The sequence below is a fragment of the Salvelinus sp. IW2-2015 genome, linkage group LG5, assembly GCF_002910315.2.
Source record: "Salvelinus sp. IW2-2015 linkage group LG5, ASM291031v2, whole genome shotgun sequence".
Taxonomy (NCBI): Eukaryota; Metazoa; Chordata; class Actinopteri; order Salmoniformes; family Salmonidae; genus Salvelinus; species Salvelinus sp. IW2-2015.
Window position 1 is genome coordinate 19829075 of NC_036844.1, and position 26759 is coordinate 19855833.

The 26759-nt window shown below is 41.4% G+C and overlaps 1 protein-coding gene across 1 annotated transcript in view; it reads right to left on the reverse strand.

The window, feature by feature from the left end:
• Positions 1–1466: 1466 nt before the first annotated feature.
• Positions 1467–26759, reverse strand: part of LOC111964034 (astrotactin-2) — a 798238-nt gene continuing 772945 nt past the window's right edge. Inside the window, exons 21-23 of the mRNA XM_023987704.3 lie at positions 11071–11171; positions 10390–10573; positions 1467–4789 (exon numbers count right to left, since the gene is read on the reverse strand). Coding sequence (XP_023843472.1) covers positions 4552–4789; positions 10390–10573; positions 11071–11171 — 523 coding nt within the window. The 3' untranslated portion in view covers positions 1467–4551. The remainder of the gene's footprint in view (positions 4790–10389; positions 10574–11070; positions 11172–26759) is intronic.

A 26759-nucleotide genomic window follows, 5' to 3' on the forward strand; every position in this document is an offset into this window, starting at 1 on the left:
TGTACCTATGATAAAAATTACAGACCTCTACATGCTTTGTAAGTAGGAAAACCTGCAAAATCGGCAGTGTATCAAATACTTGTTCTCCCCACTGTATATGTAGTAAAAAGTACATTATTTTCTTTAGGAATGTAGTGAAGTAAAAGTTGTCAAAAATATTAATAGTAAAGTAAGGATACTCAGAAAATGACGTAAGTAGTACGTTAAAGTATTTTTACTTAATTAAGTACTTTACACCACCGCTTTACATACAGTAGACATAACTTATTTTAGTCCATTATTGTGCATGGGAGGGGATTTTCAAAAACACAAACTAGCTACATACCAGGCATGAGTAAACAGTTGAAATTCTGTGGTGTTAGCTAGCTTTGCTAAAAGCAGTAAACTTTACTCAAGTACCTCTCACAGGCTCCTGATTGAAGAATGGTCCTTATTCCCACGCACAGAAATGAAAAATGAATGGTCCTTTTCTAAGTGGAAAGTATAAAATCTAGTATATACATATTATGTGGATATTTAGTGGTATTATTGCAATGTTTCGTACCCGATTGTTCAGCATATATATTTTAAGATGTAAATAATTATATTCTATGATGATTGTATTTGCAAAACCATTTATTATCTGTTTGGGGTAGCTCTTGGATTTTTACCAGAGGCAATATAAGAAAAATACATTGTGCATTGTCTACCATCGAAGTACCACCTGAAAGTACAAACTAATACAATACCATAATGCACAACACAGGCTTTATACAAACACTGTTGTCAATTGTCTTAAAACAGTCATATACAAAATCAAACGTAATTTATTTGTTGTCAAGATGAATAAAGCGTCATGTGGTCAGTTTCTGGGTCTCGGAGCAGTCAGTTGAAAATAAATGACCAAAATGTTCCTTCTTTTTTTGGGAGAGAAAACAAACAAAACTAGAGGAAAGCATTCATTTGAAGAGAATATAATGTTACAACACATTCTTCTTATCAGACTTGGAGGACTTTAATTAAGTGATAATGCCAGAGAAGCTAGTGTTTGGAGGATATATTGGCATGGTGTTGTACCAATATATCCTCCAAACACCGGCATTATCACTTTTATACAGCAGGTTACCAACATATTCAAATAATGATTGACATATTTTCATAAAAAAACTTTATTTTGATGAATTTTTTCATACTATTTCATCATTCCACGAGATATAGTCCCGACACAAATCTCAGGTTACTACCCAATTCGGCTGGTCATTCGTTAGATTGGTTCGGTTGCCAGAGGCACGATCCAGTCATTAAGTCTTTTTGTTCTGTATCTGTGGACGTGACCCAGTCGTTCGTTCTAAATTTTCCATTGCCATACTGGCTGGCAACATTCATATCCCTTGCTTGCTATTTGTATAAACCTTGCTGTCTGTCTCTCCGACATTTGCAACATTGTTTCAATATTGAAATTCGATCTCCAGTTGTCCCATAGTAATTAACGTGTCGGGACGAGACAGACAGGCAGACAGCTTTTCTCAGGCAGTGGAAATCATGAATCAGCTTGTATAATTTTTATATATAAATATTAAAGGAATGTCAATAGAAAACAGGTAAAACGAAACGATATGCAGCTAGTTTGCAGTCTTTCCAGCTTCAGTTTGAAGTGATTGTGTTAGTTGTGTTGTTGGCTAGCTCCTCAAACAACAGTGTCCTGACAAGAGAGCACATTTTCGATGCCAGGCGAAATCGTGCATCGTTATGGATCTATCCAAATAAATGTCACTAGAAAACAGCTTAAACACACGCAAATGCAGCTACTTCGCTGTTATTCTGGCTGCACTGTTTGACGTGACTGTAATTTAGCCGTAGTTGGCTAGCTTATACAAATCTCCGCTGTTAAAAACCAAATGCTAGTCTAAAAGAAATGGGAGATAATATCAAGATGCTTTTTGTAGTGGAGATCAAGTTTATAAATTGCCTGGCTGGGCTGATGAGACAGTGGATTGTGCAGTGAGATGGAACAGAGTAAATAAGCATTTCAACGTCATAGCTTTAGCCGGTGGTAACTTGTGGAATAGACAAAGGCTGGAATGCGGTTTTAACCAATCAGCATCCATTATTAGACCCATCCGTTGTATAACAGTGAACACCATTCCCCTTGAACTCACCCTCATGGACTGAATGGCACCAACCAAACAACACCTCACCTATCCTTCATCCTTCCTCAATACCACAGGTATTTGCTTACTCTTTCCCACTTTTCAATGGATTTAGAACTGACTCTCGCCAACACTGTAAAGGTATCCATCAGTACCCCTCTCTCTCTCATCCATTCTGTTAGGTCCATACACAGCATGCACTTTTTCAGGAACATACAACAGATCAGACTTTTGTGTATCAGACGATATTTCCTCGTATTCTTTGTTTTTTCACAGTTGGTATTATATTTCCGGTGCTCTGGTACATGGCAAGCAGGTGTCTGATGATGCGTACTATATTTTCATGAGATTGAATCCTCATTCACGATGACTATCATGTTAATTTCCCTTTCATGTATTGTGTAGAAATAAAACACTGGTTAAGTGTTGTCCATTTGTCCTTTATGAGTTTCCAATACATTTGAAAATAAATATCAATTTCTACATATAACCTGACATTTTCCAATACTAGGCTCACGATAACCTTGTTTAATATTATAGATGACTATACATAGCCAATTTCCTAGAGATAATACTACAAACCTTGTATTGTATGGCCCCCTGATGTTTACCTAAACGTGCATTGAAGTGTTACGCACCTGGACATCCTCAATTTGATTTTATGGATATGAAAATGTCAAGAGCTACTATCAAAACAGTAGTAATGAATGAAGTATGAATCCAAATTTAGGGCCTTCATTCCTTGACATGGAAACCTGAGTGCTGTTCTTGGCACCCCAGTGACATTAATGGCCTAATTTGCGAGAATGAACATCAGGCTACTGATTCGTAAAGCACAGTTAATGTTGCATGAGTGGAAAGAGACTGGACCTGAGTGTAAAGGAATAGTTTGTGGCATGGAGATGGAAAAATAGAACATTTCCCAGCACAAACACACACAGAGGGCGAGAGAAAGAGAGAGAGATTTTACCCCTTGGAAATGAATGTAAATACGAGGTCCACTAGTATAATGGGTCACTATTGACGGTAGAAAACCCCCAGTGCATGTTGTTACTTACCTACCGTAAGCAGAGTGAAGGGCTAGCTGTTGTAGGAAAGTATTCACAGTTAATCCTGAGGGACGTTACATACAAGTTCACATTTGCAGCTGTTGTATTTGAATAATTCCATGGGAGAATGCATGTGTTTTGGGTTCATTATAATCTTTCACTTTCTCTCCAGCCCAGGGACTGTAGTGTAGCATATATCGCAGATGTGAATCAATTGGTTAAAAAGAGGTCATGTCTCCTTCTTGTGGAAAATAATGCTGATGCTTGTGGTATAGTATTTAATATTTCGCATTCTTTCGAAAAAAGACAATCAAAGCCACATAATAATACATATGTTATGTACAACTTTATATTTACAATATAATAATTGACTATCACAATTGATATAACATGAAATGCAAATCAATTAAAAAACAATGAGTTGGAGATTTATGTCCATGGCTCTTGAGCGATGGAAAGTCAAGTAAAAGTTTCCTTGAAGGAAGGGATCCTAAAAGATCCATACAATCAAACAATCCATACATTTAGCATAAACTCTTGAAATTCTTTAAAAGATTTCCCCTCTAAAAATGTTTGCTTTTCTCTTTTCTTCTCTTTTCTTTACCAGATGACCACAATAAAGGACTATTTTTAAATATGTATTTTCCCTGCGGTTTTGGAGCTCTCCACGTCTGTCAACTTGTGAGGAGATAAACAACAACAAATAAACAAAAAATGAAACATGGCTAGTTAAGGACTTTCCTAACTGCCAAGCGTTATTCACACAACGTACAATACAGCTGATAACATCACAATCCGGCTCGAAGGATTTCTCTGTAGTCTTCATTATAAACACTATGTTGTCTGCTGTAAAAAGACTATAAAGCATTGTTAAAGTGGTGATATGCTCAAGTATTACAAATGATCAAAATAAAATTGAAATGATAATAGCACTCTTAACGGTCTCCTTCCCATCGCTCCAGCCAAGAGGAGAGACATACAGGGAGTTGTTTTTCGTTTGTTTGTTTGTTTCCCTGGTAAGCTTCCAGAGCCGAAGCACCATGACAAACTGCAATATTACATTCAGTATTTTTTTCCAACCAATTTGCTTTGGGTTGAATGATAATTTACATGCTCACACCGCTCCTCTTCATTGATAGTAGTGGTCAGTAGTCACTGGCATATACATCCAAAACGTCTTTCCTCTTCAAGCTGTTCTTAGCACTTTTTTCAAATTTCGAAAAGGATTTTTGAGGGCGTTTGCCAGTAATTATTCTAACAATGTCCAGTGGGGTTGAGGTTTCAGGGCTCTCCTGGTTTGGAAAAACACCAGTCAGTGGAGAGACCAGAAGCAAGGAGGAGGAGGCTACTGTGGTGTCGTCTCGCGGCCTGTCTCATCGGAGCTTGGCGTTGCCGTATGTGTTGCGCTGTACTGAGATCAGTTTCTCCATGCAGGCAGTGCGTGTCTCTTGCAGGGAGCCATGCCACACACTGCTAGGGGGCTGAACCTCCTCGCTGCGACAGAACATGTAGGCCATGGTGTCAGTGCGGCTCTGGATGTAGGCGCTGTGGAGCAGGGCACGGCAGTACCGGCTGATCCTCTCCACCCTGCGCAGGATCAGGTGGGCTTTTCTAGGGGGAGGGGGGACGCATAACAGTCATCATTAGTATTAAAAAAAAAAAATGTTGTCATCATTTTTTTTCTTCATGGTGATATAAATACCGGTAGCAATTCATACTTTACAGCTCGGTAATAACAGGGTAACCAGAGGATTGCCGTTTCGAATCCCCGAGCTGGTTGGGAGGAAATTTACAGGGAGTGAGCCGCAACTGGAGGCTTCAACATCCTATATACTATCGACTGCCGTTTTGCCCTTAAACAAGGCCATATTTGCTCCAGTGGCACTGCTATGGCAGCCTGTGATGTGTGTGTGTTTTTTGTCAGGTTGGGTACTGCAGCAGCAATAATTAAAGAATATCTGTGCAAATGGACCAATAAGTCACGTATTGTATCGTAGTGTATATAATTATGCCACACCCCGTGCCCCCATCATCACCACCACTACCAACATCATCATCATCCTCCTCATCATCATCACCGCCACCACTGCAGGAACTTGGCAAACTACTATACCTGCACATTAACTTGTAACTATTATTTTCTCAAATAAGTCTTCAACAGCAGTCTAGAAAACAAACAGGTTCATTCATGTGTATCTGCAGTGTGGGGTAGTTGCAGAGCAGGTTTGATTGAATTCCAGACTAGAGTAGAGAGGAGGTCTGTCTCTAGTCTGTGTTGGCAGCCTGCTCATGTTCCTGGCGAGAGGAGGGTATGTTAGAGGCCAGCTCAAGGTAGACAGGACAGGCAGACAAACTGCTGTAAGCGTGCACGCACATACACACATGAACACACACACTTGGATTCATTCCCTTACAGTACTTGACATTCTCACATACTTCATTCTCAGCAGTTAAGATTAAGCTCTTCTGTGTGACGTGTTGTTAGGTTGATATGAACAGATACAAATACCAAAAATAGATAGCTTTGAGGAGGAGGCATATTCCATTTGTTTGGAGAAGTGGGTGTCTGTTAAGCATCAGCATCAGTCTTTGGTTAAGCTAGGAGCACAGACAACCTTTTCACTTGCTTGTTAGAAAAAGGGCAACCTTTTTTCCTTCTTTCTCTCTTCAAATTCCACTGCCTACAACAACATAACATCAAACATATGAGAAAGTGGGCCTCGTGCAAGAGGGTGAATTGAGGACTGGTGGTTAAGAATGCCTACATATTCATCAACAGAGGTTCATATTGGAGATCATAACTCACCAAGTCCTAAAGCTACAGTACCAGAGAGGCATCCCTTTCTGTTTTCTTCCAGCTGTATTCATTTATCTTATCAGGATGGTGAAAGATGATCATACAATTGTGAATAAAACCCCATTTGTTCATCCAATAAATAAAACAGTGTAACGTAAGCCAGTAGCACCTTTCCACGAGAATAAAACCCTCAAGACTTGTGCGAAACTGTTGCTACAGCAGAAATGACTGAATATGAATACATACAGATGTAGGGTCTTAATTTGATCACCCTGTTACAGGAGAACTATCCTGCAATGCAGGAAATGTAAAACTTGCAGTGTATTTGAGGTTTATAAAGGCTTCTGAAGTTTGTAATTTCTACTTTGAAATTGTCATACTTGATTTTCCCTTACGAAAAATGTATCAACATCCAGAAAAATGTCCATWAATTATAATACACATAATAATTTACATTTCCCCTTGCTGCAGGATTATTTTCCTGCTGTAGCAAACTGGCTCAAATTAAGATCCTACACCTGCATGGAACCCAAATAAGAAAAACAACCTACATAAAGACACAATAACATTGAGCACAATTTAAAATAATGCATCGATATAAACACACTGTACAGTACATGCACAGTATGGCGAGAGCAAGAAATATGTGCGGTGGTGCTGTGACAATGCTAGCGGTCGGTGGCTGGGTCTCAGTGTAGTCTCAGTGTAGTCTCAGTGTAGTCTCAGTGTAGTCTCAGTGTAGTCTCAGTGTAGCTCCGTCGGTCTCCCAGATTTCCTGACATAGTGAGTAAATGCTGAGTGGTCACATTTCAGTTGGCCATACTGTTACCTTTTAAAAGGCACCACCGATAGAGCCAGCTCGTATATTAACCCAACAAGGCCCTGCCCTGCCAATTTCAGGCAGTAAATAACCCTACACTGTCAGTCATCCAAACGCCTTCTTCAGGAGTACAACATACCCCCTACTCTCCCCCTCGGTCCCCGCAAACGCCACCTTCAATTTCCAAATCACAGAAGAAAGAAAAAACATAATCTTCCTTTAAGACAAACTTTTTCCAAATGTATGATATTATTTATGGCTGCCGGAGAGCTCTTCCAGCCAATGGGTGTGGACAAAACAAAACACAGGGCCTGAAACTTTAAACCTAATGTTGCCATCATCGCAAAACTATTGACCTGCTGGAGTTCTAACCTGGTGTCTGTCCAAATATTTTCTTTTTTCCGGCCGGTAGTCTAAGTTTCTCCATCTCCATATCATGCTAATGTCCCCTGTGTCTATTCACATAAAACTGCTTTGTCCGGGGTGGTCTGTTTCGGGGGGCAGACCGAGGCAGGGTTCAGCAGGAAATCTTTATGAGAATGAGGAGGAAATGGACTTGAAAGTTTAGTTAGTGTTCGTTGACTGTCAAATGTAGTGTTTGGCTTGGCGTAAGAGCGGTGTTTGGCATAGGGTATGTAATTCGAAACAAGTATGTAACCTTATAGTCAAAGCTGACCTTACCAATTCACTTCCCCAAATAAACACTTAAAAAAGGCTGATTGCACAAATCGGCTTCTGCTTACAGAAGGCATGCAAAGACAGGAAAACCCAAATACCCTAATCTTCAAAAGTCATTGGGGACATCTATGCCTTCGTTATGTAAGAGTTAAATAACTGTTACTGACACTAGTTATCAAACAAATCAACACATACACAGACCACATACTGTACATAAAAGTGTTTATGGATTTGTACATTCAAAAGTTATTTTAGCATTTTATGTTATATTGAAAGAATGCTGTACCAGGACATTAAATTGGTAGAGAGAAAAGGATATACCATTTGTACGTGTCTGTAGTACCCTTCAGTTTAAAGTGCCAACCACTCAAGATGACTACGACACATGCATTCTCTACATCTGTCTATATTTATTTTTTATTTTATTTAACCTTAATTTAACTAGGCAAGTCAGTTAAGAACAAATTCTTATTTACAATGACGGCCTACCAAAAGGCAAAAAACCTCCTGCGGGGACTGAGGCCTGGGATTAAAATAAATACAATATAAATATAGAACAAAACACACATCACGACAAGAGAGACAACACAACACTACATAAAGAGAGACCTAAGACAACAAAATAGCAAGGTTAGAAACACATTACAACACACCATGGTAGCAACACAACATAACAAAAACATGGTAGCAACACAACATGGTAGCAGCACAAAACATGGTACAAACATTATTGGGCACAGTCAACAGAACAAAGGTCAAGAAGGTAGAGACAACAATACATCACACAAAGCAGCCACAAGTGTCAGTAAGAGTGTCCATGATTGAGTATTTGAATGAAGCGATGGAGATAAAACTGTCCAGTTTGATAACCCTCATCTCTATTTTAGCCCTGCCAGTGAACAGTGATAAGGTAAGGCTGGAAGACCACCATAATGGATAACTGCAGCGAGTGGAGGTCTGGGTATGTGTGTGCTTGCGTGCACACACATGCCTGGTATGACATGAATGCCATTAGTTCGGTGATACCCTGGATCCCCAGGCAGTCCCAGTAGATAACGCCTGGTCTTGAGTGCTATCATCTAAAATAGAGAGCGAGCCAGACACTACCAGCCCAATGTGTATTGAACCCCATTTAACCCCCATAACAACAGATAGCAAATACATTACACTGTCCATTCTGAGGACACACATCAAGTCGTAAACGCATCTCATAAATCTTACGCAAATCTCACATCAATCACTGTATAATCTTAAAAGGATTTATGTGAAATCTGATTGATGTGAATGTCAGAAGTGAATGTCATGTGTATATAACCCAACAAGCCCTGCCCTGCCAATTTCAGGGAGTAAATAACATTCCATTGTCAGTCATCCAAATGCCTTGGAATCAGCCCTCATACTATATATTTTCCCTGGTCTTTTCAGGTCAACTAAGCATTTGTATGCTCATTAATCACATGATTCAAAAGTTTAAGCTTTTATTGAAGTTAGGGACCCTGAGGGTTGACTCCAAACTAAACAGTAAGCAATCAGTTGACTGGCTAATCACGAGAAATACAGGCTTCTCAATTGGTTGATTGGGTAATCATTCACAGGAACAAACAGCTTCTCATTGGCTCCAGGAGACCACTGCAAACTCTTTGAAAACACTTGTAGAAAACAAACCCGCAAATACCACAGTGCAGGTTGGATTGAAAGGAGCCCTTGTGTTCAGTCTAATCCTCCAGCTCTGTGTGGGTAAAGAGTCCAGTCCTAGCCCGGGGAAACGGAGCAATGCTTTCCTGACGTGGTTATGAAATCATTCCTGAGTTTACTGGGGGCTTCATGCCTTTACAAGTAACCAGAGAAGTTGGTTTTATGAATGAGTATTCCGCACTATACACAAACAGTGCAGTCCCTATTAACCGCAACACTCGTGAAATGCCAACACCGGACCAGTCCCATTCCATGTACCCAAGACCATTTGCTAAGCCCTAGGCTCCCTTGTAATAGCAAGGCTGTAATTTGTAGATTTATCACTTTAGTCCAGTCACCAATTGGGTCCCCAATCTGATAAAAAGGTAAATGAGAGGAAATAAAAACATCTCATGAACTTGAGTAAATGAAAATGAAAATATATGCCTGTGCCGTGTGGATTCTTTGGTACTCCAATGGAACAAACCTGTTCATGATTGGTTTTATGGACCAGGATTTGCAGTGAAAGCCTAAACCAATATTTTGCTGTTCAAAAATACTGCTGACCAAGGTGTTTGTGTGTTTGTGTGTGCATGTGGTTTGCACGTGTGTGTGTGTGTCTACAGGTGTGATCCACCTTTTTGAAGATGGATGAAGAAACAATGGAGCTCCAGCAACAGATATTCAACTTATTGACTGGATATATGAGACTTTTGTAAAAACAACCTCATGTTACAGGGTTGGAAGGCGGCCATTCTGAAATCCACTGGAATGGAAAGATTCAACATTTCAGAAAACTGAAGATGACGGGGAAAAAGATAATGATGTTTTTGGCAAAGGCTGCCAAGAACCCTAAGACATTCTTGAGAATGTTGTGATTATTGCCTTTTTACTTCATGATCATAACCAATGAAGTTCTACTAGCTCAAATAGTTCAACTTAGACCAGTAACAGATTAAGTATCTGGACCAATTAGGTAGACTGTTGCTTATACTTGAAATCTGTGGGCCAATGGGAGAATCTGTTACTAATTAAATATTTACCTGATCCACAATAAGGAACCTTTGGACACAGAAAACAACATGTCACCGTTTTCTCAGATACTTCCCACACAGACAGTGGAAGATGACATTTGAAGTGACACTGATGCCAAGCAAACAGTGACACCAGATGTTGTGGGGACACCAGAATCACAGTGACACCTGAGACGTGTCCAAGCCTCCAAGCCTTCCCGAGCCTCACCTGGGTCCCAGCTCATCTTCACTCCGCCAGACGAAGTCTCCAAACTTCTCGTAGTGGGAGTTGTAGTGGTGCTGCACCCTGTAAAGCAGCGGAGGGGGAATCTCCATCAGAGTGTTGTAGGCCGTCTGCTGCTCCTTGCCGCTGGTGTAGCCGTTGTACAGGTTATACACCTTGTCTGCTATCTCTGACACAGGAGGAGGTGGAAGAGGGGAGAAGACATTTAGAAGACACTCATTTAAAAGACACAAGTGAACTTGTGATAAGGATCTCATATTAAGGTGGGCAAGATCACCATCACAAGTAAATCCTAGGTGCTGGTGAAAACCTTGGTGCAAAAAAAATTAAATGTATGCCAACAACGGGGTCTCCCATAGGATGGTGCTCAATTGGCCCAGCGTCGTCCGGGTTTGGCCAGGGTAGGTCGTCATTGTAAAAAAAAAAAATAATCTTCTTAACTAACTTGCCAAGTTAAATAAAATTTACATTTAAATAAATGTAAAAAGATTTTAAAAAGTGATATTGTCTATTGGAGAGAGATAGGGATGGATGGCGAGGGGCTAAATGGGGGGGTTAGAGAGAAGGGGAAAGGACAATGTGTAAAGGATGAATGGAAAGGTTTTGGGATGGACAGAATATAGGAAGAGAAAATGAAGTGTGAAAGGGGAGTGTGAGAAGGAGTACCTTCTGCTCTGCTATCGTCTACCATGGGACAAGAAGTCCGCACTGAGACGAAGCTAGACTCTGAACGACTCCCTCGACTGTCCACAGCATATAGAGTGAACCTGAGAGAGAGAATTAACAAAGAACATAAATAATATTAGAGCTTACATCTTAAATCTGTCTACAACAATTAACAACCTTTTTTAAACCACATTCATATGTACCCTTACCGTACCAGGGAAAGAAACAGGCCTCTTTTGACACCGGAAAAAAACTATGTTGCTTCAGCCATCCCATCCCAACCTTCTTTCAAAGCTAGATGTACAGAGTTTACCCAGTGTACCCGGCTCCTACACTTTGCACAGCATTTCTATAAGCCAATGTTGACAGCCACTGAACTCTCTTTTGAAAAAAGCCACAACTCAGAGCCGGGTCAGGACCCAGGATTCAGGAGCGGGTGAGGATTCCAGAGGAACGATTACGTCAGTCAGTGGCCCTGCCTGGTACGTGAAGCTACAGCAGAGGACAGACCAGCCGGTTGGCAGCAACGGCCATTACACCTAATAACTCCCTTAAATGGAACTCCCACTTCCTCTGAAGAAGTTCCTGCTCACATATTAAGGCCTCAGAGTACCTAGAGTTCCCCAGGACCTCCCAGTGGCAGTGGCTAGTACAGTACACTGTAGTGTGGGGGAAAGACAGCCATGTTGTTCCCTGATGACATGGGGTGCTGCTAGATCATTAGAGAGATGGTGTCCTGCGAAGCGCTATACTGTAGGTAGTCCAGTCTGTCTCATATAAGTAGCTTTTAGAGACATGATGGCTGTTTATGAGACATGAACTACCAACGTGCATACATGGATATGTGCATGTAAGGATGCTGGGATGTCCAGCCAGAGCTGATTGAACAATCCCAAATTAAAAATACATACATGTAAATTAATATTGTTCATCATCCAAAACAACAAATACACTATATATACAAAAGTATGTGGACACCCCTTCAAATTAGTGGATTTGGCTATTACAGCCACACCCATTGCTGACAGGTGTATAAAATCGAACACACAGCTATGCAATCTCCTTAGAATGGCCTTACTGAAGAGCTCAGTGACTTTCAACATGGTACCGTTATAGGATGCCACCTTTCCAAAAAGTCAGTTCGTCAAATTTCTGCTCTGCTAGAGCTGCCTTGGTCAACTGTAAGTGCTGTTATTGTGAAGCGGAAACATCTAGGAGCAACAACGGCTCAGCTGCGAAGTGGTAGGCCACACATGCACACAGAATGGGACTGCCGAGTGCTGTAGCGTGAAGTGAGTAAAAATCATCTGTCCTCGGTTGCAACACTCACTAACACTCACAACTCTAACTGCCTCTAGAAGCAATGTCAGCACAAGAACTGTTCATCGGGAGCTTCAAGAAATGGGTTTCCATGACCGAGCAGCCGCACACAAGCCCAAAATCACCATGCATAATGCCAAGTGTCGGCTGGAGTGATGGAAACGCATTCTCTGGAGTGATGAATCACGCTTCACCATCTGGCAGTTCGACGGACGAATCTGGCTTTGGCGGATGACATGAGAACACTACTTGCCGAATGCATAGTGCAAACTGTAAAGTTTGGTGGAGGAGGAATAATGGTCTGGGGTTGTTTTTCATGGTTCGGGCTAGGCCCCTTAGTTCCAGTGAAGGGAAATCTTAATGGTGCAGCTGATGATTCTGTGCTTCCAAATTTGTGGCAACACTTTGTGGAAGGCCCTTTCCTGTTTCAGCATGACAATGCCCCGATGCACAAAGCGAGGTCCATACAGAAATGATTTGTCGATATCGATGTGGAAGAACTTGACTGGCCTGCACAGAGTTCTGACCTCAATCCCATCGAACACCTTTGGGAAGAATTGGAACGCCGATTGCGAGCCAGGCCTAATTGCCCAACATCAGTGCCCGACCGCACTAATGTTCTTGTGGCTGAATGGAAGCAAGTCCTCGCAGCAATGTTCCAACATCTAGTGGAAAACCTTCCCAGAAGAGTGGAGGCTGTTATAGCAGCAAAGGGGGGACCAACTCCATATTAATACCCATGATTTTGGAATGAGATGTTCGACAAGCAGGTGTCCACATACTTTTGGTCATGTAGCCTATCATGCATTTTTCTTCAACTGTTTCACAATGCTATTTCACTGGCAGAGCCCCATTTTAATGTCTTGCTTTCTGTAAGTCTTCCTTTTGTTTGAAGAGCCTGTGTTTTAATACCACCAACTGATAGTTTTGTTTGTAATATAGCCTGTTAAGACATTGTTCGCATAGTTTGTCCGAACTTGTTATTCATCTAGAGAGATGTGTGGTATATTGGTATTCCCAAGAACCTCACAGAAGACGAGGGGCCAGAGTCCGTCCGAAGTTCGCTGCAGAACCTCTGCCCAGCAAAACAACACCGCATATAACAATCACATTGTTTAAATTATGTGGTCACGTCACTGGCCAGTGAATGGAGGGAGGGGGGGGCAGGGTGTATTTATCATGCAATTTGTAAAGTTTAGTTTAGGACCCCGGACGCAGCTTGCCAGCGCGTTGCTGTTTTTGGTTGTTTAAGTGGTTGGCATCGAAGACAGGTACTTTGCTCCGCAGGCTAATCACAGTGCTATTATGGTAAAAAAAATTAAGCCTCTCAAAGACCAACAGTGGGACAAAAGCTCTCATTATTATAGTGAAAGGAGACTACAACAGAAACTTTCTCTAGCCTTTGTGTTTTTTCCCCAAAGATAACCACAAAAGGTATTTTGGCTGCTTTCTTCCCCGCAGTGTTGTTAACACTACTGTCAGGCATACAAAGCCTGTTGATGAGACTCCCATCCAAGATCGAAGATGGCCGATCAGATGCGCTAGCTGGGTCTGGATGACTGGGCCTGTTACCCACAGTGCAGCTGAGTGGAGTGTGAGTGGATAGACTGGGAGTCTGTGGTGGCAGGCTTCACCACTGGCATCGATAAGGATCGCCTAGGAGAACAAAGAGAGCTCCGTGGTCTGGCTTGCCACGAGCATTTCAAAACAGAGGGTAACATACTGGCAACATACACCCAACCCTCCACACAATCCTTCTCTCTCTCTCTTACTCTCTCCGTCCATCCATCTCTCACACCATCTATTTTGTATTTATTATGGATCCCCAATAGCTGCTGCCTTGGCAGGAGAGATTGACATGCATATTATTAATGTTAGCTCTCTGTGTACATCCAAGGGCCAGCCGTGCTGCCCTGTTCTGAGCCAATTGCAATTTTTCTAAGTCCATATTTGTGGCACCTGACCACACGACTGAACTGTAGTCCAGGTACGACAAAACTAGGGCCTGTAGAACCTGCATACGTTATAGTGCTGCTTCTTCAGGATCGGTGGGTCCCTTGCGGGACGGTTGAGCTAATGTAGGCTAATGCGATTAGCATGAGGTTGTAAGTAACAAGAACACTTCCCAGGACATAAACATATCTGATATTGGCAGAAAGCTTAAATTATTGTTAATCTAATTGCACTGTCCAATTTACAGTTGCTATTACAGTGAAATAATACCATGCTATTGTTTGAGGAGAATGCACAGTTTTGAACATGAAAAATTATTAATAAACAAATTAGGCACATTTGGGCAGTCTTGACACAACATTTTGAACAGAAATGCAATGGTTCATTGGATCAGTCAAAAACGTTGCACATAGACTGCTGCCATCTAGTGGCCAAAATCAAAATTCCACCTGGGCTGGAATAATACAATATGGCCTTTCTCTTGTATTTCAAAGATGATGGTACAAAAAATAAAAAAATAAAAAAACAGAAGGAATTCAAAATTACAATGCTTGTCTTTCATAATTTGGTCAGATATACTTGGATGTGTAGTGTCAGCGCTTGTTGATGGCATGTCATGCCTAAGTTTGCTAATCTTGCCAATGAAAAAAATAATTCAAGTAATTGGCAATATCAGTCGGTTTCATGATGAATGAGCCATCTGATTCAAATGGGGAGACGAACGATGGAGCTGAGTAAGTATTTTTCCCCAAAATGTCATTTAAGGCGCTCCAAAGCTATTTACTATCATTCTTTTTGTCATTTGTCTTTGTTTCATAGTGTAGTTTCCTCATCTTTTTATTCCGTTTAGTCACATGATTTCTCAATTTGCAATATGTTTGCCAATCGGTTGTGAAGCCAGACTTATTTGCCATTCCTTTTGCCTCATCCCTCTCAACCATACACTTTTTCAATTTCTCATCAATCCAATTTTAATAATGGGTGCATGCTTATTACTAAATGGAATAAGCAATTTCATAAATGTGTCAAGTGCATCGACTGGTTGCTCCTCATTACACATCACGGACCAACAAATATTCTTTACATCAACATAGGAATCACAACAAAACGTATTGTATAACATCATATACACTATATTAGGCCTAGCCTTTGAAACTTTGGTTTTCCTAGATATGGCTACTACACTATGATCACTACATCCGATGGATTTGGATACTGCTTTAACGTCACGATCGTCAAAGGGAGAGAGATTGGACCAAGGCGCAGCGTGTGCAAAATACATATTTTATTGAGAAGAGAGAGAAAACACAAAACGAACACTATATACAAACTAACAAAACAACAAACGACCGTGAAGCTAAATAACGTAAGTGCACAGACAAGTAACAAACGTTCAACATAGACATAATGAATTTATTAGACACGACGAACACTGACACAAACTATACTTGAATATTTACAAAATAACAAACAACGTAGACTGACCTGAACATGCAAACTACATATAACGAAGCACGCATGAACGAGACGAGACAGTACTGTGTGGTGCAATAAACACAGACACAGCGACAATCACCCACAAACAAACAATGTGAAACCACCTACCTTAATATGGTTCTCAATCAGAGGAGATGAAAACCACCTGCCTCTAATTGAGAACCATATCAGGTCACCCATTTACCAACATAGAAACACATAACATAGAAATGCCCACCCACACTCACGCCCTGACCGACTAACACATACAAAACAACAGAAAACAGGTCAGGAACGTGACATTTAAAGCAAATTTCTGCAGCATAAGTAAAGATGTGATCAAAACTTGTTGCTGATTTCATTCCTATGCTGTTTGCAACTACCCTGGTAGGTTGACTGATAATCTGAACCAGGTTGCAGGCACTGGTTACAGTTTGAAGCTTCTTGAATGGGCAGCTTGATGAAAGCCAGTCAATATTGAAATCATCCAGAAAATACACAGTGCCAGCCAAAAGTTTGGACACACCTAGACATTCAAGGGTTTTTCTTTATTTGTACTATTTTCTACATTGTGGAATAATAATAAATACTTTAAAACTATGAAAAAACACATATGGAATCATGTAGTAACCAAAAAAGTGTTAAACAAATCTAACTATATTTTAGATTCTTCAAAGTAGCCACCCTTTGTCTTGATGACAGCTTTGCACACTCTTGGCATTCTCTCAACCAGCTTCACCTGAAATGCTTTTCCAACAGTCTTGATGGAGTTTACACTGTATGTTAACCTGGGCTACAGTTGAAGTTGGAAGTTTACATACACTTAGGTTGGAGTCATTAAAACTCATTTTTAACCACACCACAAATGTCTTGTGAACAATAGTTTTGGCAAGTCGGTTAGGACATCTCCTTTGTGCATGACACAAGTAATTTTCCAACAATTATTTACAGACATATTATTTCACTTATAATTCACTGTATCACAATTCCAGTGGGTCAGAAGTTTACATGCACTAAGTTGACTGTGCCTTTAAACAGCTTAGAAATTTCCAGAAAATTATGTCATGGCTTAGAAGCTTCTGATAGGCTAATTGACATCATTTGAGTCAATTGGAGGTGTACCTGTGGATGTATTTCAAGGCCTACCTTCAAATTCAGTGCATCAGCACTGAGCATCACAATGGTAGGGATTAACTGAGCTGGGCTCGGGTCATTGATAAGTCATTGTCTCAATGCAGCTTTATAATGCTGTGAAAGGATCCAGGAACACAAATGATTTAGGTGGATACCATCCTACTTATAAAACGTGTTTTGTTTCCAAAAGGTATCGAATTTGTCAACAAAAGTTACACCCATTGAACTGCAATAATCACGTAGCCAGTTGTGAAGAGAAAGAATCCTGCTAAAGAGTTCAGTGACACGATTCAGAGGGCACAGCGCCAGATATGATTGGTATTTTATTAGTTTCTAGCAGAGAGTCAATCAGCTCTTTAAAATCCAGTTTCAACTGTTCAGAGCTGCCCTTCATAATGTCATTAAAACCCACATGGACTATGATAGAATCCATTTCCATGTTCTGTTGTAGTATATTCAGGAGCAGCTTAGTAATATCATTTATACAAGCTCCGGGATAAGACATTGTTTTTGCACCAGGAACGGTCACATTTCTTACCATGGAACTGCCCAAAACCACGGCTGGCGAGAAGGACGAGGAAATCTGCCCACTCCCACGCTTCACAAGATTCAGAGAACCCTTTATGGACGGGCGAGAGGTAGGATAACTTGCCTCTCTGATTCCCTTTGTCTTTTCCTCTCGTTCTCTCCCTCACTCCCCTCAAAGGCTGTCTGGCTGCTACTTGGTTGTTTGTAATCCCATGGTTTTGTCCCTGTGCTATCATTTTGAAAGCTCAACAAACAATGAGGCGAACAAACGGTGGATGGATATTTGTGTGAATTAGCAATGCCGCCATAAAGTAACGGTTGCCTTATAATTTAATGAGACAGGAGTGAGAGAGACAGAGGGGGAGAGAGAGAGAGTCATAGAGAGAGGAAGAAGGAAAGTTGAGAGGAGACAGAAAGAGAAAAAGGGACGCGGTGAGAGAGGTAGAGAAAGAGAGATAGAGAGAGGGGGGTAGGGAAGAGAAAGAAAGAGAGCAATTATGGTAGTATTTCTGGCATGCTAGGGAGAGGGGAAGCCAGGCAGCCTAGGGATTCATGGTCGATGACATCAGACGTTGGGTCGAGATCAGTTGAGACGGTCCACAAATCAATCAAATGCACCAGGAGAATATAATTCCTGAGTGACCCAAGAATTTACGGCCACAAAACTAATTTACGACTTTGATTTAAAATCTCGGGTCAGGTCTGTAAGAAAGGACTCACCGCGCTAACAACGTAATATACTTTCTCTACTCCCTTTTCTATCAATTACAGATTAACTTTATATACTGACTGCTGGCAACTGCACATATCACTGGAGGCTTGAGCAGAAATATGATTACACTACTATAGCAGTGCCATATGCATTTTCTATCTATATCTTAACTAAAGCTCCGTCTACACATGTTGTGATTAGGGGATTTTAAGTGACAAACATGAAATCACCCAATAAAACACATGCCTTTAGAACAAAAAAGGGAAAAGTTAAAATATTTAATTTGCACCAATAAATAAGCCTTTTTTGTGTTTTATCTCTCTAAGCCCTGCCATAAAATTGATTGCTCATTCAGGTTTTCTGTACAAGCAAATGGTTTGGACTTGACATAAGCAGGGTTGGCAGCTTACTTTCTATGCAATCTGTTTCAGTTACTTGTTCAGAATTGTAATCAGTAAAGTAACTTTTCGATTACCCAATCTCAGTAACGTAATCGGATTACTTTCCCCTTAAGATGCATTAGAATGGCGCTACAGAGGGTGGTGCAGACAGCCCAGTACATCACTGGGTCCAAGCTCCCTGCCATCCAGGACCTCTAAATCAGGCGGTGTGAAAGGAAGGCCCAGAAAATTGTTAGACTCAAGCGATAGACTGTTCTCTATGATTCCACAAGGCAAGTGGTACCAGTACATCAAGTCTGACACCAACAGGCTCCTGAACAGCTTCTATCCCCAAGCAATAAGACTGCTAAATAGCTAGCAAAATGGCTACACGGACTATCTGAGTTGACCCTTGTATTTAATTTGTATTTTTGCACTGTCTCTATGCACACTCACAGGGCCCTACACACTCACGCACATTGACACTCAAACACCCACAAACACTCACTCCATAATTTACTCACACACACATAATATGCACACACACTTATACTGACTCTACACACACACACACACACACACACACACACACACACACACACACACACACACACACACACACACCCACACACACACACACTTCATTTGCTCACACACACATAATATGCACACACACTTATACTGACTCTACACACACACACACACACACACACACACACACACACACACACACACACACACACACACACACACACACACACACACACACACACACACACACACACACACACACTCACATATAATCATCATATATGCTGCTGCTACTATGTTTATCACATATCCTGATGCCTACTCACCTTACCCCTATACACATCTACCTCTATCGATCCAGGATGCCTGAACATTGTAAATATGGTGCTGGAACTGACCCTGTAAACAGTATAATGACTTTTTATCGTGTTCTTCTGATTTCTTATTTGTATTTCTCCTGTGTTATGTTATTTCCTTATGTTATTTCTAGCATTACAATGATATTGATTCAAATCAAATCAAACTGTATTTGTCACATGCGCTGAATAACAACAAGTGTAGACCTTACCGTGAAATGCTTACTTACAAGCCCTTAACCAACAGTGCAGTTCAAGAAGAGTTTAGAAAATATTTACCAAATAAACTAAAGTAAAAAATTATAAAAGTAACACAACAAATTAACAATAACGAGGCTATATACAGAGGGTACCGGTATCGAGTCAATGGGCGGGGGTACAGGTTAGTTGAGGTAATTTGTACATGTAGGTAGGGGTGAAGTGACTATGCATAGATAATAAACAGCGAGTAGCAGCAGTGTACAAAACAAATGGGGCGGGCGTGTCAATGTAAATAGTCCGGTGAACATTTTATAAATTTTTCATCAGTCTTATGGCTTGGGGGTAGAAGCTGTTAAGAAGCCTTTTGGTCCTAACTTGGTGCTCTGGTACTGCTTGCCGTGCGGAAGCAGAGAAAACAGTCTATGACTTGGGTGACTGGAGTCTCTGACAATTTTATGGGCTTTCCTCTGACACTGGTCCTGGATGGCAGGAAGCTTGGCCCCAGTGATGTATAGGGCCGTACGCACTACCCTCTGTAGTGCCTTACGGTCAGATGCCGAGCATTAGTCATACCAGGCAGTGATGCAACTGGTCAGGATGTTCTCAATGGTGCAGCTGTAGAACTTTTTGAGGATCTGGGGACTCATGCCAAATCTTTTCAGTCTCCTGAGGGGGAAAAGGTTTTGTCGTGCTCTCATCACGACTGTCTTGGTGTGTTTCGACCATGATAGTTCAATTGGACACATAGTTCAATTGGACACCAACGAACTTGAAACTCTCGACCCGCTCCACTACAGCCCCGTCGATGTTAATGGGGGCCTGTTCGGACCGCCATTTCCTGTAGTCCACGAACACTGGGGCCTCACAAGGGTGGGTGCTCAGCCCCCTCCTGTACTCCCTGTTCACCCATAACTGCGTGGACATGCATGCCTCCAACTCAATCATCAAGTTTGCAGACGACACAACACTAGTGGGCTTGATTGCCAACAACGACGAGCCAGCCTACAGGGAGGAGGTGAGGGCACTCGGAGTGTGGTGACAGGAAAACAACCTCTCACTCAACGTCAACAAAACAAAGGAGATGATCGTGGACTTCAGGAAACAGCAGAGGGACAAGGTGGAAAGTTTTAAGTTCCTCTGCATACACATCACGGACCAACTGAAATGGTCCAGCCACACAGACAGCGTAGTGAAGAAGGCGCAACAGCTCCTCTTCAACCTCAGGAGGCTGAAGAAATGTGGCTTGTCACCTAAAACCCTCACAAACTTTTACAGATGCACAATCGAGAGCATCCTGTCGGGCTGTATCACCACCTGGTACGGCAAATGCACGGCCCTCAACCGCAAGGCTCTCCAGAGGGTAGTGCGGTCTGCGCAACGCATCACCGGGGGCAAACTACCTTCCCTCCAGGACACCTACAGCACCCAATGTCACAGGAAGGCCATAAAGATCATCAAGGACAACAACCACCCAAGCCACTGCCTGTTCACCCCGCTATCATCCAGAAGGCGAGGTCAGTACAGGTGCATCACAGCTGGGACCGAGAGACTGAAACACAGCTTCTATCTCAAGGCCATCAGACTGTTAAACAGCCATCACTAACATAGAGAGGCTGCTGCCAACATACAGACCTAAATCACTGGCCACTTTAATAAATGGATTTAATAAATGTATCACTAGTCACTTTTAATAATGCCACATTAATAATGTTTACATATCCTACATTACTTCTCTCATATGTATTTAGTGTATTTCATACCAACTATTGCATCTTGCCTAACTCCCATCGCTCATCCATATATTTATATGTACATATTCTTATTCCATCCCTTTACATTTCTGTGTATAAGGTAGTTGTTGTGAATTTGTTAGATTACTTGTTAGATATTACTGCACTGTCGGAACTAGAAGCACAAGCATTTCGCTACACTCGCATTAACATCTGCTAACCAAGTGTATGTGACAAATAAAATTTGATTAGATTTTTTATTTGATTTGTGGTCTTCAGCTTATCATAAGGTACTCTACCACAGCCAAGCAATACCTCAAGACTTCTTTAGTATTAGATATCGCACACCAGCTGTTATTGACAAATAGACACACACCCCACCCCTCGTATTACCAGACGTAGCTGCTCTGTTCTGCCGGTGCATGGAAAATCCCGCCAGCTCTATATTATCCGTGTCGTCGTTCAGCCACGACTCGGTGAAACATAAGATATTACAGTTTTTAATGTCCCATTGGTAGGATAATCTTAATCGTTGGTCATCAATTTTATTTTCCAATGATTGCAAGTTAGCCAGTAGAACGGGTGGCAGTGGGAGTTTACTCGCTCGCCTACGGATTCTCAGAAGGCAGCACGACCTGCGCCTCCTTTTCTTCATGCAAATGACGGGGATTTGGGCCTGTTCCCGGGAAAGCAGTATATCCTTCTCATCGGACTCGTTAAAGGAAAAAGCTTCTTCCGTTTCGAGGTGAGTAATCGCTGTTCTGATGTCCAGAAGTTATTTTCGCTCATAAGAGAAGGTAGCAGCAACATTATGTACAAAATAAGTAAAAAAATAAGTTACAAACAAGGCTAAAAAACTAGTTAGCACAGTTAGTCAGGAGCATGTAAAATGTCAGCCATCCTCTTCGGCACCATCTTCATCTTACTGCATTCCATTACTTACTGATTACTGCATTGTTGGGGTTAGATCCTGTATGAAGGCAATTCACTGTACTTGTTCACGTGACATTAAAAACGTGTAAATTGAATAAGAGAAAAGGATCCATCAAACCTATTTGGTGTGTCATCATAGTGGTCTCTGACTTGTGGTCAGACTTGCTCAGGTGGAACAAACTTAAACTTGTGACTTTTTTCAATGCTGAATTGAATGTCATTGAGAAACCAAAAAGGTGTCAATGTTGTGTTCTTTCCCCGCAAACATCCTTTCTGAATTTAAAAGTCATCCATGAAGTAATCTTAGTTTTTCAAAGGTATCTGTAATCTGATTACATCATCTATATAGGACAATCCAAATAAAGTGTGACCGTAAAGGATTACATGTAATCAGTTCCTCCCCAACCCTGGGCATACACTTAATAAATCCCCCTTTGGTCATGTTAATAAAAACAAAGAAAGACTATGTCCTACTTGTTGGGTCGACCAGATAGTGTTTTCACTTGTGTGGTCTACAGGTCTTCACATCTTAAATACGATATTATTCACATGATGAAAGACAGACACTTAGTTGTTTTCTTATTTGCTGGCAAGGTATCCATTATTTTTCGTCTTTACAATTTCTTTGTCTTTGCAATTTCAGCAACTCCTGGCTAAACCAATTCAACTAGATAACAACTATTGTGTTGCTTTTTCCAATTGGACAGCAACAAATAGATCGTCTTGGTAGGTTTGACTGTGGGTTGGAAATAACATACAGGTTCTTTGTATGAAGAAAGAAAGCTTCAGTTGGCCTTTCAAAAAGCCTTTGTCAGGTCGTAATCTCCCATAGGCTGGTATGGCGCCTGTGTAGAGGAAATAAATGTTGTTCTTCTGAATGATAGTTGGCAGCGTGTTTCAGAGCTTACAGTACAAAGGCAACACCTCATAAGTCTCCAGCCAGGTTGGGTCATGTCAGGTTTATCATGTTTTGCTGTGTCTTTTTCTGTGATTTACACCTGCCTCTGATGCCTTCTATTTCAGGGCTCTGAACCTCAGCTCTGGTCCTAGAGTAACATCCAAAGCACTGGGAGGCAGGTGCTGAACCTTGCCCTATTTAGTGGAGTAAAGAGAGTAGTAAAGAAAAGAACCAACCAACGAAAAATTGTTTGGAAGAGATGTACCAATTCCACGGCACATGGTTTTATGAACTGATACACGACGCCGGATTCAAAACGTAGAATTTTTCTATTTAAATTATTATACAAAATTCTTGCAACAAATAGAATTCTATATACAGTGGGGAGAACAAGTATTTGATACACTGCCGATTTTGCAGGTTTTCCTACTTACAAAGCATGTAGAGGTCTGTAATTTCTATCATGGGTACACTTCAACTATGAGAGACGGAATCTAAAACAAAAATCCAGAAAATCACATTGTATGATTTTTAAGTAATTAATTTGCATTTTATTGCATGACATAAGTATTTGATACATCAGAAAAGCAGATCTTAATATTTGGTACAGAAACCTTTGTTTGCAATTACAGAGATCATACGTTTCCTGTAGGTCTTGGACCAGTTTGCACACACTGCCAGCAGGGATTTTGGCCCACTCTCCATACAGATCTTCTCCAGATCCTTCAGGTTTCGGGCTGTCGCTGGCAATACGGACTTTCAGCTCCCTCCAAAGATTTTCATTGGGTTCAGGGCTGGAGACTGCTAGGCCACTCCAGGACCTTGAGATGCTTCTTACGGCGCCACTCCTAGTTGCCCTGGCTGTGTGTTTCGGGTCGTTGTCATGCTGGAAGACCCAGCCACGACCCACTTCAATGCTCTTACTGAGGGAAGGAGGTTGTTGGCCAAGATCTCGCGATACATGGCCCCATCCCTCCTCCCCTCAATTACGGTGCAGTCATCCTGTACCCTTTGCAGAAAAGCATCCCCAAAGAATGGATGTTTCCACCTCCATGCTTCACGGTTGGGATGGTGTTCTTGGGGTTGTACTCATCCTTCTTCTCCTCCAAACACGGCGAGTGGAGTTTAGACAAAAAGCTCATATTTGTGTCTCATCAGACACATGACCTTCTCCCATTCCTCCTCTGGATCATCCAGATGGTCATTGGCAAACTTCAGACGGGCTGGACATGCGCTGGCTTGAGCAGGTGGACCTTGCGTGCGCTGCAGGATTTGAATCCATGACGTGTTGAGTGTGTTACTAATGGTTTTCTTTGAGACTGTGGTCCCACTCTCTTCAGGTCATTGACCAGGTCCTGCCGTGTAGTTCTGGGCTGATAACTCACCTTCCTCATATCATTTGCCCCACGAGGTGAAGATCTTGCATGGAGCCCAGACCGAGGGTGATTGACCGTCATCTTGAACTTCTTCCATTTCTAATAATTCGCCAACAGTTGTTGCCTTCTCACCAAGCTGCTTGCCTATTGTCCTGTACCCATCCCAGCCTGTTGCATGTCTACAATTTTATCCCTGATGTCCTTATACAGCTCTCTGGTCTTGGCCATTGTGAGAGGTTGGAGTCTGTTTGATGAGTGTTGGACAGGTGTCTTTTATACAGGTAACGAGTTCAAAACAAGGTGCAGTTAATACAGGTTAATGAGTGGAGAACAGTAGGGCTTCTTAAAGAAAAACTAACAGGTCTGTGGAGAGCCGAATTCTTACTGGTTGGTAGGTGATCAAATACTTATGTCATGCAATAAAATGCAAAATAATACTTAAAAAATCATACAATGTGATTTTCTGGATTTTTGTTTTAGATTCCGTCTCTCACAGTTGAAGTGTACCTATGATAAAAATTACAGACCTCTACATGCTTTGTAAGTAGGAAAACCTGCAAAATCGGCAGTGTATCAAATACTTGTTCTCCCCACTGTATATATACATGGGGGGTAGAATCATCCCAGCTCTGCATATTTTGCTGCAAAGAGACAGAATCATTAGATCATTTGTTTTGGTACTGTCCATATGAAGTTTGTTTTTATGGTCGCAGGTTCAGAAATGGCTGAAGAATTGCAACATTTACCTGGAGCTAACTCTGTAAATAGCACTGCTGGGGGATTTCAAAAGTCATAGTCAATCGATCAATAATATAATAATACTTTCTTTCATTTACAATCTGTAGAAACTATGAGAATTGAAAGGTTCAGAACATTTGTGAAACACCACAGCACAGTTGAAAAATATATGGCAAATAGAAATCAAAACTAGATAGTGTTCAGAGATAGATGTGAGTGGTTAAGTGGAGCAAAAGGTGGGACTAAAAACAACAAGATAACTAATGTAAAATATACTATGTCCGTAAAATGTGCATACAATAAAGTGCCTTCGGAAAATATTCAGACCCCTTGACGGTTTCCACTTTTTGTTACTTTACAGCCTTAATCTAAAATGGATTATATAAATACAAATCCTCAGCAATCTACACACAATACCCCACAAGGACTAAGCGAAAACAAGATTTTAGACATTTTTGCAAATGTATTAAAAATAAAAAACAGAAATACCTTATTTACATAAGTATTCATACCCTTTGCTATGAGACTCGAAATTGAGCTCAGGTGCATCCTGTTTCAATTGATCACCCTTGAGATGTTTCTACAACTTGATTGGAGTCCACCTGTGGTAAATTCTATTGATTGGACATGATTTAGAAAGGCACACACCTCTCTATATAAGGTCCCACAGTTGATATTGCATTTCAGAGCAAAAACCAGAGCTCAGAGACAGGATTGTGTCGAGGCACAGATCTGGGGAAGGGTACCAAAACATTTCTGCAGCATTGAAGGTCCCTAAGAACACAGTGGCCTCCATCATTCTTAAATGGAAGAAGTTTGGAAGCACCAAGACTCTTCCAAGAGCTGACAGCCTGGCCAAACTGAACAATCGGGGGAGAAGGGCCTTAATCTGGGAGGTGGCCAAGAACCCGATGGTTACTGACAGAGTTTTAGAGTTCCTCTGTGGAGATGGGTGAACCATCCAGAAGGACACACATCTCTGCAGCACATCTCTGCAGAACCAATCAGGCCTTTATGGTAGAGTGGCCAGACGGAAGCCACTCCTCAGTAAAAAGCACATGACAGCCCACTTGGAGTTTGCCAAAAGGCACCAAAAGAATCTCAGACTATGAGAATCTTTGGTCTGATGAAACCAAGATTGAACTCTTTGGCCTGAATGCCAAGTGTCATATTTGGAGGAAACCTGGAACCATCCTTACGGTGAAGCAAGGTGGTGACAGCATCATGCGGTGGGGATGTTTTTAATCGCAGGGACTGGGAGAATAGTCAGGATCAAGGCAAAGATGAACGGAGCAAAGTACAGAGAGATCCTTGATGAAAACCTGCTCCAGAGCAATAATATTTCTCAGACACCGGAACTTGTGAATTCAAATAGACTTTATTACAAAGTAACAAGCCGAACTGGTCCATGGATCAACGGTCT